At 36.4% G+C, this 16,526-nt stretch overlaps 1 protein-coding gene across 2 annotated transcripts in view; it reads right to left on the reverse strand.

The window, feature by feature from the left end:
- Positions 1–16,526, reverse strand: part of FMN2 (formin 2) — a 229,686-nt gene that overhangs the window by 74,964 nt on the left and 138,196 nt on the right. For both annotated transcript variants that reach the window (XM_034765035.1, XM_034765034.1), the window contains 5 exons: positions 6,295–6,386; positions 5,993–6,122; positions 4,163–4,309; positions 2,963–3,022; positions 2,606–2,726 (listed from right to left, as the gene is read on the reverse strand). In XM_034765035.1, the coding sequence (XP_034620926.1) occupies positions 2,606–2,726; positions 2,963–3,022; positions 4,163–4,309; positions 5,993–6,122; positions 6,295–6,386 (550 nt within the window). The remainder of the gene's footprint in view (positions 1–2,605; positions 2,727–2,962; positions 3,023–4,162; positions 4,310–5,992; positions 6,123–6,294; positions 6,387–16,526) is intronic.

Below are 16,526 nucleotides of genomic sequence, written 5' to 3' on the forward strand. Positions count from 1 at the left end.
TGACAGCCAGGAGAGATCAAAAGCAGATCAGGTTGCTTAACAAACTATATGTCACTGAACTCAGAAAGGCTAAATTGAGAATCCTGGAGAGCTGAGAAATCTGGGGGCAATTGATGGAGCCAAACTCAGTAGGTATATTAATAAAACACCTAGCTGTTCTTCAGTCTCTTGTTTATTAAAATGTCTAGTACATAACACCCTATTAACCCCCACCATATATTCTTTTTTAAACAAGAACAGCAGAAATAAACTGCTTGTGAGTTTAATAATGTATAGTTTACACTGTAATTTGTGTACATCTTTAATTCCTTATTTTTTTACCATTTTGTAACTGAAATCTCTGTTCCAAGCAAGAAGGCGGTAGGCACCCAACTTACTTTTCTGAAAATCTTTTAGATTGAAGCTGTTAGACTAATTAAACTCTTGGAAGAGGTTTTGTTCACTAATATTTGCAAACTGCAAGGCATACAATTCATAAACTTAAAACACAGACAAAAGCCTATGCAGTCATAATGGGAAAAGTATAAAGATATGGAAATCACAAGTGTTTTTTTTTCCCCTTGAAGGAAATCAAAAAACCTACCCCTTTGATACAAGCAAGCATCCAAGCTTATCACTGTGAATTAGCATTACACAGAAATCATTTAAAAAAATCAAAGATGATTTAAGTCTGCATGTCTCCATGTGAGTTACTTACATATTTAGATTGGAAAATATAGCAATTGCTGAAATCAGTTGCTAGACTTATGGTTACAAATGTTTCCATTATAAGCCTTCATTACAATCTCGTTCTGAAACAAACTTACTGGACTGAGGTTTCCCATGACTGGTCTCTATTCAAAAGGTAAATTTTTTCTTCTGTGATTTTTTTTTAAATATTGGGAGGGTAGGAAAAAAGCCCACTGTAATAAAATTTTAACACTTTTTGAATAGGGACACTGTATTTTTGAAAAGTGAAATGGACATAGTCCTGATTGACTGGTGCCTTTGTTTGAATTGAAAACAGTCTTTGAATGTTTCTGACTTGCATTTATAAAAAATATAAATTAAAGGTGAAATTCTGACCCTACTGAAGTCAATAGGAGATTTGCCATTGACTGCAATGGGATCAGAATTTCACTGTGAGTCTACAACCTTGCATTTAAACGTGAATGCACGTGCACAGCTAGTTAAGGGTCTGATATTTCTAGGTATTGAACATCTCTTGAGTTTTGTCAGCTATCACTGATGTGAAATGGAGAGAAGTACTGTGTCAGGAGATTGTCTTCACCTTGCAGATTCAAGCCCTAAGTGTTCAGCTATTTAAGTAGGAACTTGCTAGTTTAAGGAATTTATAAGGTCCATTGGAAAATCAACAATGCTTGAATAAAGCATGAGCTAAATAAATAGTTCTAAGAAAGGCAATTGAAGCCAGGTTCATTTTCTCTCTTTTTCAGTTAAAAGTTATATTACATTTTAAAAATAGCATTTGTGCATGGTTAACTTTGCCCCATTGTAAACCTTAAATGCACTACTTTATTCCAGATAATGCATAAAGTGTCCAAGGTGGTGAGCTTAACTTAGCTAGAGCAACTTTAACTGTTGGAATTTCCTGATTTGTGAGTGCTTGAACTTGTAATTTTAATGTTGTATTAACACTAGTTTTTGCACTTAGGTTGACATTCTTCCATGGTGTGAAGGGCCAACATAAGACATTCTGCACCATTCAAGACCTGCAGTAAAGCTGTGAAGGACTGTGGATTGGCTTTGAGTGGGTTCCTCTATATAGGACCTGGAAGAGCTCCCTACACTGTGCCCAAATTGGCTATTGCTAAGATAAGTGTACAGGAGAGATCATGGAAAATGTAGTTACATGGATTCAGTAGCCCTAACAAACTGAGCAGTCACTATTCCAATTTAGGGGCTGAAGCAATGGCACTAGAGGGATCAAGCTGCAGCCCCACGGTAGGTTGAGGAGGAAATAGATTTTTCATCCCCATATAACCCCTGCTTAATTCCCCCCCACAAGGCCCAATAACTCCATATGGATGGTGCAAATTTCACTCTTAATGGAAAGATATTTCAGCTTTTGTCAATTTCTTATGGCAACATATGAGGAATTATGGCCTCAATCCATGAAAGTACTTAAACCTGCGCCTAACTTCAAGAACCATTCTGAATCAGCATCTAAATGTCTCCATTCTCAGGTATTGAGATCAGACAATATCCACCAGATAATCATTTGAAAACTGCAAAAGCTACTGTATGAACTCACTGCACATGGCTGAACTGGGGGCAGGGGTTGTCTCCAGGTTACCTGGGGCAGCTAGTTTATGCTGCTTCATCTTTACTCCTCAGCAGTACTCAGCACTGCATCTGAACATCTTCCTGACATGCAATTCATTTTAAAATCTTGATAACATGGCTATAACATATGCTGATCACTCGCTATAAAAACATCAACCACTAGAGTTAATCAAGTCAAGGATACAAAGGCAAAACATAGGAGTTAAGATCTACCTTTCATAACATATTTTACATATCAGCAAGTTTCCAGAAATTATACAAAAAGTGAAATAGAACTATATGTTATTGACATATCTGTAGTCTGATCTAGTTACAGTACCTCGCAAATCTTTTTTTAGTTTGCGAAGATCTTTTTGAAAGTCTTCAAATTTCATTTGTGAAGCCTGAAAGAGGTCCTGTGGCTCGGGAAGAGGAAAGATGCATTGCTCTTTTCCAGCATCCTGAAAAAAATATAAATGAACATTTACTTTACCTTATTTTTAAAGGTATAAATTTTAAAATTTTAAATGACTAGCACTTATTAAAATTTTACTTATTAAAACAAGTAGTAGACAGTTATCACACATTATGAACAACAATATACAGATTAAAGTAATCTTAACCAATATAAGGTAATACAAGTTTTAATAATTAGTTTATTTAATTTTATTTAAATTTGCAAAGATAACTCACTCACCTCATCAAAATTACGCAAATAATATGAGACAATATATGATAGAAGACTTCTGCTATTATCCTGTAGAAAAAACAAAATAATAAAGTTAAATTGTATTATGTTGCTAAGTCATATTTAAAGTATACTAGAGTCTATTAACTTTTTTTTTTAAAAAGCTACAATTAAAGCACCTTTATCCTAGAAGAGCAAGGGAATTCTGCATGGAAGCTAATATTCCTTACTGAATTATGCTGTTAAAAGCAAAACAAACCCTTAAGTTCTTTGCTGAATAGGGATGGACTTAAGGAAGTGCTTAAAGGAAAAAAGGTTCTTAACTACTCTGCTAAGTTGGGGCCTTAAATGAAATAAAATATTTCATTCTCTGCGCACAGACATACCATCACAGTTATACTCAGGTCATATTTTCAAGCTTTTCTTCACAACCATGAAGACCTGAAACTTACTTTGCTTTCTCAAATGAAAGCTGAGTTTCTGATATAATCAGCTCACTCCAGGAGTCAGTGCCATAACCATGGGTGTATAGTGCCTTTGCCTTGTTTACCATCTTCACCCAAATGGCTATGCTAGGCAGCTTTAATAATAAGATACTTACCATCATACCATTTCTTTCATGAAACTGTTCCACAGCCCAGTGACTCTCTGTGTTGTATATACAGGCCTGACAGATTCATATGATGAATCTTGGGTCATCCAATTTATCAGTATAGGAAACATCACATTTTAGATATTAGGGCTCCCGGTATTAGGTATTTTATATGGTAACTATAACACCTACTCAGTCATTTTTCTCCATTTTCTCTCTCCCAAATACTCCAAAATCAGTATTTACTGGAACTGTTTTTGTTACAACAGTTTCCACTTCTGAAACATATATGATTTTAAAGAGTAAAATTAATTATATCGAAGAAAACACTCAAATATGCAGCATATGGAGATTCAAACATACACATTCAGGAAGTAAGACAATTTCTAATGTAAGACACTGATTTGTTCATCAGTTTAATAGCCATAGAGAAGGCAGATTCCTTTCCAAATGGTTCTACAAATGAATTCACTCTATAAGTGTAATCAAAGTTGTATCCATTGATAAATATTTCTGTCTGATACTAGCTTTAACTTTATATGAGGTATGGAAAACATTTATTAAGAAAAGAGCAATAAAGCAGCACTCTGTTCATAAAGAATGGAATATTGACCTACACTGCTCTTAACATCTTTTAGCTTTGGAAGAATGTCCAATCCAAACCCATCTGCTTGTCCCCGTGTCCTGTTTCCACCATTCATGTAATTTCCAAATGCGAGAACCAAACCCAGAACCTGCATAACTCCTGACCCACTTTTCAATGTCTGTAAAACAAGATATATATATATATAAAATCTCAGTTAAAATCTTTAACAAGTTAAAGAAAAAAATTAAGTATGGATATCAGTAATTAACAGAATAGTTACAAGCTTTAGATTGCCGTTTGATGTTGCATTTTACACTGTAGTATAATTTTGGAGAACATCACACACTCGTATCAGGGACACTCAAATCTAACGCAATAATGACACAACTTGCAGCAAATTAAATTCACTCTAATTTTAGCGCACCTGATTACTCTCAAAACGGTATTTGAGGGAAAAATGGTATTTGTAGGTTTCGATTCTTTATGCATAGGGCCCTAAAAATTCACGGTTCTTTTTGATCCATTTCATGGTCATAGGATTTTAAAAATTCTAAAATTCATGATTTCAGATATTTAAATCGGAAATTTCATGGTGTTGTAACTGTAGGGTCCTGACGCAACTCTGAAGGCAGTGGAGTTCAGAAGTAAGGGTGGCATGGTGCACTGCTGCTGACGGGGCGCTGCCTTCAGAGCTGGGCACCTGGCCAGCAGGCACCGCTCTTCAGCCACCCAGCTCTGAAGGCAGTGCAGAGTAAGAGTGGCAATACCACAACCCCCTTACAATAACCTTGTGACTCCCCTCCCCCTCCCGCAGCCCTCTTTTGTTGGGGACCCCCAGTTTGAGAAACGCTGGTCTCCCCCGTGAAATCTGGTCTTGTGTGTACTTTTACTATACTATACAGATTTCACAGGGGAAACCAGATTTCACGATCTGTGCCGCATTTTTCACGGCCGTGAATTTAGTAGGGCCCTATTTATGCAAAAAGAAAGTCTGAGGTATAACAAAAGATTGACCATTCAGGAAGAGGCTACAGTACTTTCTTAGCACACCATGGTATTCCCAAGCAGTGCATTTACTTTGGTCCCTGATCCGGCAATCAGTTCTGCAAAAACAATAAATATGCAGCATATGGCACAACTTGTTGGACTGGGGCCTTAGGAAACACATATCTCTAAGAAGAAGAAGTAATTCTTTTTTTAAAATGCCCATTGTATAAAGATTAAATTTATCCTAAATATTTTAATATTTCTTACAAGCACTAGGTTATGAAAAACGAACTCTGCATTACTTCAACAAAGCTATTGATTTAGTACTAATTTTATAGCAACCTTTTCAAGACACATTACAAACAGCAGATTTGGCATTATTTCTCTTTAATAAGAAGGTTTAAGAAATTTGCATAGTATTAGTTTAAGTATGTGATCTTTTATCTGTTGTTAAGGAGACAGCTCATTTAGATCAGATATTCCAGATCTATTGAACAAACACATTCAGAATCAAAGCATGCACTCAAAATGAGCTAAAATGGCACTCTTTTGGAAAGTGCAAGAAGTGAGACAGTAACTATGAAGATGGAAGATTTTGCTTTGGCAAAAGCAGAAGTTACAGTATTCTCTAGAGGCTGATGTGTATTGGCTGCAAACTCATGATGTTATAATTCAGCAGCGAAAGCCAATTTTAAAATTTGCTTTGATCTTGGAGCACAATCATAAAATGTTCCATTCTGCAGGACTGCTATCCCTCAGATTTAATGAGTGCTTAAAGTAAATAAAAGAAAACTTTTGAAATATGAGTACAGCTGAACAAGAAAGATTAAATATCAGAAAATCTAGCTCTACCTTTATACGGACCAGAACCTACCTCACACAGTTTCTGTAGCAATTCAAGTTTGCGATGGATAGAGCAAATGGTTTCTGAAAATGTTGATTGGAACAGGATACAAAATACTCGTTCTGAAAAGTTGGGGATTAGTGAGAGTTCATAAAGAAACCTGGAGGAATGATTAAAGAAAATGATTTAGTTTAGTTAGTGAAGGTTTTTCCACTTCTATTTGTTTCTTCGTAACACTTCTAGTTAGGTTACTAGAGCACATTAAGTTTCCCTAAAGAATGCAGCATATGCATCTCCCAGGAAACTTGTTCTGTTGAAGACAGTGTCCTTACTGTTCAGGTTTGTCCAAAGATTTGGCATTCTCCCTCTCTTTGGATGATTTGCCATGCTTTTCTATTTTTTCCAGTTCATCTGATTGTGCTCTCTGGAAAAAACAAGCAAACAAAAATTAAAAAGTGTTTATTCAAAAGCTAGACAATTAAGCTTTACAAATAATTATGCCCTTGTAACAAATCACGTTTTTTAACTTTACTTTTTAGCATCTGTTCATGGTCAAACTACTTAATTTGTGGAGTGATTTTAAGTGTAAATATGTTTGATTCAAAACAGAACATCTCTGAATTCTCCAAATAACATTATTGACTATTAGTAATCTGCAAAAGATTTATTCATTCAAGTATGCATTGAGACAATACTTTTTCTTCCTGACCTCCTCTCCCTTTTATTTTTCATTTGGCTGTTTATAAAGTCTCCAAGATCAAAGTATTTCCCTTTTAAGTGGTATTTCTCATTCAAAAATCAGTTGGGTTGCATTTGAATGCAATTTGATCTATATCTACATATATTGTATTTTTAACTAAATCAAAGGGGTTCATATTGTTTAGTGTTACTTAACTTTTATTCCAAATTTTGAAAAAGGAATGGAGCAACAAAATGAATTATTGAACAGATTTAAATGCAAGTATCATACAGGCCACAATACACGAATAAACAAGTATGGTATTTTTTCCTGGAGTATAATGAATCCCACTGTATCTTAAAAAATAATCCACTACAATCACATTTAAATCTCATTTTTCTTCTCGACGTTAGTTCCTTGGATGACCCTTTATTAGGGCGTGTGGTCTTTTTTGCAATATTCCTGTTAAGTGGAGACAGATATTTCATAGGTTGCAAATCTTTCTATATTCATTGCAATGCTATAATTAATTTTCCTAACTACATTGTTGCATTATTGGGTGGAATTTTTCTTTTTGGCTTCATGACGATTTTTAATATGTGTTTGTAACTCTTGACAAAAAGTATAATATACAGGGGAAAGTAGTAAGTTTAACTCCAAAGTACTTATCTTTACCCTAGGAAGAAAAAGTGTCCATATATTAACATATAATATGGGACGTGGAAGAGAACAGGGGAACCAACCAACACTGACACACAGCCATTCTTAGCATCTTCCCCTCCCATGAAGGGCCAAAATCAAAAGACAAGCAGGACCTGAGTACCTTAATGTGTCCTGCATTAACAAGTTTGGAAGAAGAACACTGGGACTCTAAATAGATGATTTATAGTGTCACAATTTCGTCAATCAACATGGAGCCAGAAGAATTAGATTAGGGCTGACTTTAATTTTTTAAGAATAATTTCTCATCAGGTGGAGAGTAAAATGTATATATGAGTCAATGGCCAGGTGACTGAAAAGTTATTCCAGATCCATCATTTAGGCCACCTTGTTAAAAAAAAAAAATCTGCTGTAGAATTTCTTTGCAGACCACTTGACATTGGAGAGATCCAATGCCACATGTCCCAATGCTCCACAACCAGTTGGAATATCAGGGACTGTTCCCATAGGCACAGGATCTGTTCTGTTCAAAACAGTCAGCCTCCTAGTAAGTGTGTCTTTTGAACATGAAGGGTTCCAATGGATAAGATAGTCTCTGCCTGAGCAAAGAGATCCATTGTCTTTTTTCAACAGCAGGTTTGGTTCTTGGCTACCTTTCTGATTACGTACAATACAACAGCAGTATTGTATGTGTGTAGTGTACCCCAACACTTCTGGGAGAGGGGGATAAGGTTTGTCAAGGGTAATTTGACAGCCTTTATCTCCAGGATGTAGACTTTAAGGGTCTACTGTGCAATACCTTGCACTGTGGATTTCCCTACCTGGAAGTCCTCCTTATTTTAGAAAGCAGAATCCATTTGAGTCTTGATGAGGTTTCTCTAACAGTGTTCATTCTTTTTAAGGCTTCAGTCAAGTGATTCCTGACTGATTTGGGAGTGGTAGAGCACATGTAGCTTTCTAGACTGTCACTGTCTACCCCTTCCCCAAGGAGAAGTTGTTGACGGGATCGCTCATGATATTGGGGCCAATGAATCAAGTTTTGACACAAAATAATATCGCTAGGAGGTTCATCAGATGTTTCCATAGCTGTATTAAGGCAATCTGGGCTCGATGCACACTATGGACAGACATACACGCGCACACACACACACACACGGCTTTTCCATTGCGTCATGACCCTATTTCCCACACTTGGAATGACTGCAGCAGAGGTCCCTACCCTATTATATCAGAACGACAGGGGCAGCAAATGCTCACCCCTACCCTCCCCCTTTTCTCCTCCACAATAGGCAGGAGTGTTTTGCTTCCCCTCAGGGCATCAGGGATGGTATCAGGTGACCCATTCAATAAATATTTAGATCCCAGATGCTAAGGTATATCTGCTTGAATACACCAGGCTTACCACACACTTCTCTTTCTGCCACATCCACAACGCTCTGCTCGAGTGCTGTTGGCAAGAGAACCCAGATCGGTGGGTTTGCAGTTACAGACACAAATAAAAACTCCAAGGGATGGGGATTCTACGACCTCCCTTAGTAACACATTCCAGTACTTAACTATCTTAATAGCTTTTCCTAACATCTAATCTAAATCTCCCTTGTGCAGATTAAGCCCATTACTTTTTTGTCCTACCATCAGTGGACATGGAGAATAACTGATCACGGTCCTCTTAATAACAGCCCTTAATATATTTGAAGATTTATCAGGTCCCAGCTCAGTCTTCTTTCCTCAAGACTATGGATGTCAAGTTTTTTTAACCTTTCCTTCAAGATCAGGTTTTCTACACCTTTTATCATTTTTGTAGCTGTCCTCTCGACTCTCTCTGCTTTTTCCACATCTTTCCTAAAGTGTGGTGCCCAGAACTGGATGCAGTATTCTAGCTGAGACCTCACCCGCAGCACAGAATAGAGCTGAACAATTACCTCCCCTGTCTTATATACGCCAGCCTTGTTGATACATCCCAGAGAATATTAGCCTTTTCTGCAACTGATGATATTCAATTTGTGATCCACTAAAATCCGAACATCCCTTTCAGCAGTACTACTGCCTAGCCAGATATTCCCCATTTTGCAGCTGATTTTTTCTTCCTAAGTTTGTATTTTGCACGTGTCTTTATTGAATTTCAGATCAGTTTTCCAATTTGTCAGTCATTTTGAATTCTAATCTTATCCTCCAAAGTACTTGCAAACCATCCCAGCTGGTGTCATCTGCAGATTTTATAAGTATACTTTCCACTCCATTGTCCAAGTCATTTAAGGAAATAATTAATAGTATTGGGGCCAGGACAGATCTCTGTGGGATCCCACTGGATACACCCTCTCACTTTGACAGCAAACCATTGGTAACTATTCTGACTACAGTTTTTCAACCTGTTATGCACCCAGGTTACAAGTAATTTCATCTAGATCGAATTTCCCTAGTTTCCATATGAAAAGGTCATATGGCACTGTGTCAAAAGCCTTTCTAAAATCATATCACACATCTACTGCTTCCCCCCGCCCCCCACATCAATAGGCCAGTAACCCCATCAAAGAAGAAAATTAGGTTGGTTTGCCATAATATGTTCTTGAAAAATCCATGCTCGTTATTCCTCACCACCCTATTATCCTCCAGGTGCCTACAAACTGATTGTTCAATAATTTGTTCCTGTACTTTTACAGATATTGAAGATACCTTAACTAGTCTATGATTCTCTGGTCACCCTTTTAAAGACAGGTACTAGATTTTCCCTTCTTCAGTCCTTTGGGATCTCACCTATCCTCCATGATTTATTGAAGATAATTGCTAATGCTTCTGAGTTTGTTTCAGCTAGTTCCTTGAGCACCTTAGGGTGAATTTCATCAGGCCCTACCAACCTGAATACACCTAACACTGTAAAAAACAAAAGAAATAGTATTTTTCAATTCACTTAATACAAGTACTGTAGTGTAATCTTTTTACCATGAAAGTTGAACTTACACATGTAGAATTATGTACCAAAAAACCTAAAGTCAAAAATAGAACAATGTAAAACTTTACAGCCTACAAGTCCACTCAGTCCTACTTCTTGTTCAGCCAATCACTCAGACAAACAAGTTTGTTTACAGTTTCAGGAGATAACGTTGCCGGCTTCTAGTTTACAATGTCACCTCAAAGTGAGAACAGGTGTTCGCATGGCACTGTTGTAGCCAGTGTCGCAACATATTTAGGTGCCAGATGTGGTAATGATTCGTATGTCCCTTCACCATTACAGAAGACATGCATCCATGCTGATGATGGGTTCTGCTCGATAATGATCCAAAGTAGTGTAGTCCTTCAGATGTTCATTTTCATCATCTGAGTCAGATATCACCAGCAGAAGGTTGTTCAGGTTCTGTAGTTTCTGCATTGGAGTGTTGCTCTTTTAAGACTTCGGAAAGCATGCTCCACACCTCAACCCTCTCAGATTTTGGAAGGCACTTTAGATTCTTAAACCTTGGGTCAAGTATCTATCTTTAGAAAGCTCACATTGGTACCTTCTTTGTGTTTTGTCAAATCTGCTGTGAAAGTGTTCTTAAAATGAACAACATGTGCTGAGTCATCATCCGAGACTGCTATAACATGAAATATATGGCAGAATGCAGGTAAAACAGAACAGGAGACATAGAATTCTCCCCCAAAGGAATTAAATCACAAATTAAATTAATGCATTTTTTTAAACAAGCATTATCAACATAGAAGCATGTCCTCTGGAATGGTGGCTGAAGCATGAAGAGACATATGAATGTTTAGCATATTTGGCATGTAAATACCTTTCAATGCCGGCAACAAAAGTGCCATGTGAACACCTGTTCTCACTGTCATGTGACATTGTAAATAAGAAATGGGCAGCATTATATCCCGTAAATGTGAACAAACTTGTTTGTCTGAGCAATTGGCTGAACAAAAAGTAGGACTGGGTCAACTTGTAGGCTCTAAAGTTTTACATTGTTTTGTTTTTGAGTGCAGTTATGTAGCAAAAAAATATCCATTTGCAAGTTGCATTTTCACGATAGAGATTGCACTACAGTACTTGTATGAGCTGAACTGAAAAATACTATTTCTTTTATCATTTTTACAGTGCAAATATTTGTAATAAAAATGATAATATAAAGTGAGCATTGTACATTTTGTATTGTGTTAGTAATTGAAATCAATATATTTGAAAATATACAAAAACATCCACAGATAGTTAATATATTTCAATTGGCATTCTATTGTTTAACACTGCGATTAAAACTGCAATTAATCGCGATTAATTTTTTTAAGTTAATCATGTGAGTTAACTCTGATTAATCGACAGCCCTAGTCAGACGCATTGAAAACATGTTGTTCCCCAACTTCAATCTTTGGATCTGATGTGCGTATCGGAGACAGTGCTCCCTTGTGAGCTCCGGAAGTAACGTAAGTGTGTTGTAGAGAGAAGTAGGTCCTTCTGAGGCTGCTCAGGGACCTGAAATTTCACAGTGGCAGAATGATCCCACTATAGAGGCCTTAGCTAGTCTTTTCAGGTTGTAAATCAGAATCCTTTCAGTCTTTCTTTCCATGCCTCGCTACTTCCACTTCCATATTAATAAACTATGTGAGAGTTTACCCATCAGTCTGTCCCAGAGAAACAGAACTCAAAATAAGTAGCTTTTACTCATCTAGTGTACAAAAATATTTAATTAATTATAGCATCCTATATTTTAACAACACAATAATGTGGAAAACTGATATGTTTAGTTTGCTTCTCTAGTATAGCATTCAAAATCCCTTTGATAGCGTTTCATTTGGTAAAAAAAGAAGCTCCAGAAAGATTTGTGCTGTGGGGGTTACACATCTGAGGAGCTATAGGAGTACCCAGTATCATCCCCTGTCTCACTGCTATGATATACAGCTTTATGATGATGGAGTATTTTAAAATGCAGGTTTTCCAGTTGATCAGCTTAACCAAGAAGGAATTGTACCCTCAAAAGGCATGTCTTTTATCAAGAAAAAGAGAACCGATGACAGACAAACTAAGGAGAAATTTTGATCCTCTAACAGCTTGACATTTTTAGCCTTTGGAATGAGAATGTATTGTAAGGTGTTATGAGGCACTGATGCAGAGAAATTTGCTTGAAAAAACTCTACTGAAGGTATTAAGACGAGTAGTTTCTTCTTCACAAGACAACAATTAATCATAGTTCCCTCCCCAAACTGTTTACACTACTCTGCAGGAATCACCAGAATGACCAGAGATGGGCCAGAGCCACAAAACTATGGTGCATTAGTGTTAACGCAGAGTACAGTGATGGAAGAGGTTTTTCTATCACTGTAGGAACTCCATCTCCCCAAATGATGGTAGCTAGGTCGAGATGGAAGCCTTCTTCCATCATCCTAGCTGTGTCTACACCAAGGGTTAGGCTGGCAGAGCTACAGTCCTTGGGGGTGTGGATTTTTCATACCCCTGAGTGCCATAACTATGTTAATTTAAGTTTTAACTGAAGACCAGGCCACAGGGGATCAGAGTTTTGATTCAGGCTCATCTCCACTAATACCATACATTAGGCTTCAGAGTGGGGACTGTTATTCTTAGTTATATGCTTTCTGCTAAGGTCAACAAAACATTAGCAGAAAGTACCAGACAACTGCAAATGATTGAAGCCATATAGTCTACTGTGAATATAACATGTGTGCCTGAAGAGACTTTGGATCAAAAAGTGGCATTAATTTTAGCAAACCCATTAACTTGAAACCACATGGCTCCATTGTAAATATCTAGCAGGGTTTCTAGAAATGGATGATACAAAAAAGATTTTTAATTAAATCACATATTTGTAAAAAATATACACATTTTTTTCCTTTTCAAAAATAAACCTGTTTAAAGTTAAATTTGATGTTAAGGCCTACATTTACAATATTAAAATAAAACAAAATATATGCTGCATCAGTGAGCATTCCTCAAGTTTTGATGAGTTAAAGGGTGCTTTGTTTTGTATTATATACAGAATTAGGATAAAAAACTACTGAGATTAACTCAAGTTTTACAAATATGTCATGTTGTACATTAAGTATCTATTTTTTTTTCAGTCTTCACAATGGAACATATACAGGTATTTCCATTTTTCCCAATTGTAAGTACACCTCTACCCTGATATAATGCTGTCCTCGGGAGCCAAAAAATCTTACCGTGTTATGGGTGAAATCGCATTATATCGAACTTGCTTTGATCTGCCGGAGTGCGCAGCCCCCCCCTCCCAGAGCACTGCTTTACCACGTTATATCCGAATTCGTATTATATCTGGTCGCGTTATATCGGGGTAGAGGTGTACTTTGTTTCTTTTGTGGAGAAAAGCTTTTGCCTTAATTACTTTTGGTTTCAGTTTATCTAGCAGGTGCAGAGAGACTGTATTCTTCATTTGGACTATTTCATTCATACTTGAGAAACCAACAGGGAATTGAAAAAGCAAGAAAACTTGTTTTCCCTCTTTCAGTGTATGAACCACCACCCAGGTGGGAGAGGATGAGCTTTACAAATTCTAAAACTAACCTAACTTGCTTAGGCACTTTTGAAATTCCAGTAGGTGCCTGTTTGCATCCTGAGGCTCCCAAATACCTTTGAAAATCTGGCCAATGTTGACCAGAAACAATCCATCAACTCATTAACTACAGTTAATTCTTCCTTTGTTTACTAAAACAATTTTTGCATTTAAAACATACTTAAACTTACCTTCCCTCCCTCCATATGTATCCAGCACTTTTTTACTTCATTAATTTATTTATTTCATTAATACAAAAAGAGTTTAAACATTTTTGTGCATTTTAATTCCATTCCAATTTGCATCCAAATGCAGACTGAAACAAATCATGAATCAAAAATTATCTAGTAATTAAGAAACGGGTTATTCGCCATTTTCTAACATAACAAAAAGTAAAAATTAACCTGAACAAATGTATGTTGAGGTATAAAATTGTTTAAGTAAAATGTGTATAGATGTATAGATCACGGGATTGGACTAGATGACCTTCTGAGGTCTCTTCCAACCCGAATCGTCTATGATTCTATGTAGAGTATCCTCCTGGTTAGCGATGAACAGAAGAGGTTTGTTTATGTGGGCTTTCTTAAAAATAAATTATTTATACATTTGGAACCCACACTTTTTGGTACTACAGCCCATATGTATAGCCCATTAAGTAACAGTGCCTACCAGCCACATCACTTAACTGCTTTGTGCCCTAATTACCTCTTCAGAAAAATACAGCTAATACTATCATGTTTCACCCACTGCTTATTCATCTCTATACGCAAAGCACTTTACAAATGCAGGGGAGGGTTATTTATCCCCATTTTACTGTTGACTTAAGTACAGAGGTTCAACTAATTTGTATGAGGGGCATGATGGTCCAGGAGATCATCTTAGACATGAATGTTCTAGTTCAACCTTGGCCACAACTTCCTACATAACTTTTATCAAGTGTCTTAAGCTTAAATCAATGCAGTATTCTGGTGGGGAATACAGGGTGAGGTTTAATTTCCACTGGAAACTGAAATTCTTTTCATTTTTGATATGGCTTGTTCAGAGGTTGAAAATGCAAATATTCTTTATGTTTTTTTCTTCATCTGCTTCATTGACATAACTAAGTCCAGTTTTCATATAAAGTTAATATTGTAAATGGGTTATTATACCTGCCCTTCAAAAGTATCTTCTGCAGCAACCAGAATTAAAAATCCCACCTACATTTCAGGTGTTGGGGTTTAAAGTGATTTTATTGTATGGATACAAGGACAAAAAATTAGGCACTTTGCAAAAAATTCAAAAAGTCATCTCTCAGTAATTATTTTCCAGAAATGTTCTAGCTGTTGAAAAGGCTTGACCCTAAAGATTTGAAAGAATGATGATTTCAGATAATGGCACAGTGACTGCAACTTTAACTGCTGAGAGGCTGCCCTTTTGTCCTTAACAAAATATCACACCCCACCCTGGACACCCTAAAGTGTCAGCTCCAAAATCACATGCCTTTACTTCTCTAATCTAATGGAAAATAGCTGATAGATGTCAGACGGCAGGTCCCAAATATGCTGTCTGAGCTTCTCCTAGCCAACAGAAGTTAATGTGCTTATAGACAAACAGTGCAGGATTCTGCACCCACTGAAGTCAATGCCAAAAACTCCCATTGACATTAATGGGAACAGGATCACATCCATAATTTCCAATAAAATTAATGGGCCTTAATTATCCAGAACAAAAAATAGTAAATTCTATGAATTACAATTATAATTCAAAATTAGTGGTCACATGAACTTTCAAGAAAATGAAACTGTGTGAAGTCCTTTGAGTAAGAGGGAGACAAAGTGACATTCAAAATTTCAAATCAGAATATTTTAATCATCTGCAACAAACTATTTTGACCAAATTTCTTCAGATTTTTCAGAAACGTCTGCTTTGCCTCCATAGTAAATCTTACAATTTTCAAGCCAAAGTTACAAGGGGTGATAAAGTAGGAATTCATAATGGGAGCTGATTGCAACCTTAACTCTGGAAATGCTGCTACTTCTCAATTATTAAACACACACACACACACCCCAATTCATTTCACAAAAGCAGCAAGGTAAAAACATTTAAGGATTCTGTTTCATTTGACATCTACAGAACTCTCTTCCCAAATCAAAGTTCATGTTATGATAACTAATGTGCTAGGAAAAGAATACTGAAGTGCTATAAGATTGTAAGTGAAACACAAACCTTGAAAGTAAAACTTAGAGATCTCAGATTCTTTCTGCCACACATGATTTATCTTAATTGGAGGATTGTGTGTGTGTGAGATAAACTGCCTTCTTAATGAAACTGTTGGCTTATCTTGAGCTATTATTTATGTATCATGTTTTAAATTTGGAATTATGTTTTTAAGAAATAGATTCTGACAAACAAAATTGTTTTTATAGTAAGTTAAACTAAGATGAATGTGGAAATATCACTGACAGTTGGAGCCCTTTTGATAGACACTTTCTGTTGAAAACATGTTAATAAACATGAAATAGAATCCCCTCCCCAATAGCTATAATAATAATAATACAGTAGACCCTCAGAGTTACGAACACCTGGGGAATGGAGGTTGTTCATAACTGAAATGTTGGTTACTCTGAACAAAACGTTATGGTTGTTTTTTCAAAAGTTTACAACTGCACATTGACTTAATACAGCTTTAAAACTTTACTATGCAGAAGAAAAATGCTGCTTTCCCTTTTTTTTTTTAGTAATTTAC

Source organism: Trachemys scripta, chromosome 3, assembly GCF_013100865.1.
Source record: "Trachemys scripta elegans isolate TJP31775 chromosome 3, CAS_Tse_1.0, whole genome shotgun sequence".
NCBI classification, from domain to species: Eukaryota; Metazoa; Chordata; order Testudines; family Emydidae; genus Trachemys; species Trachemys scripta.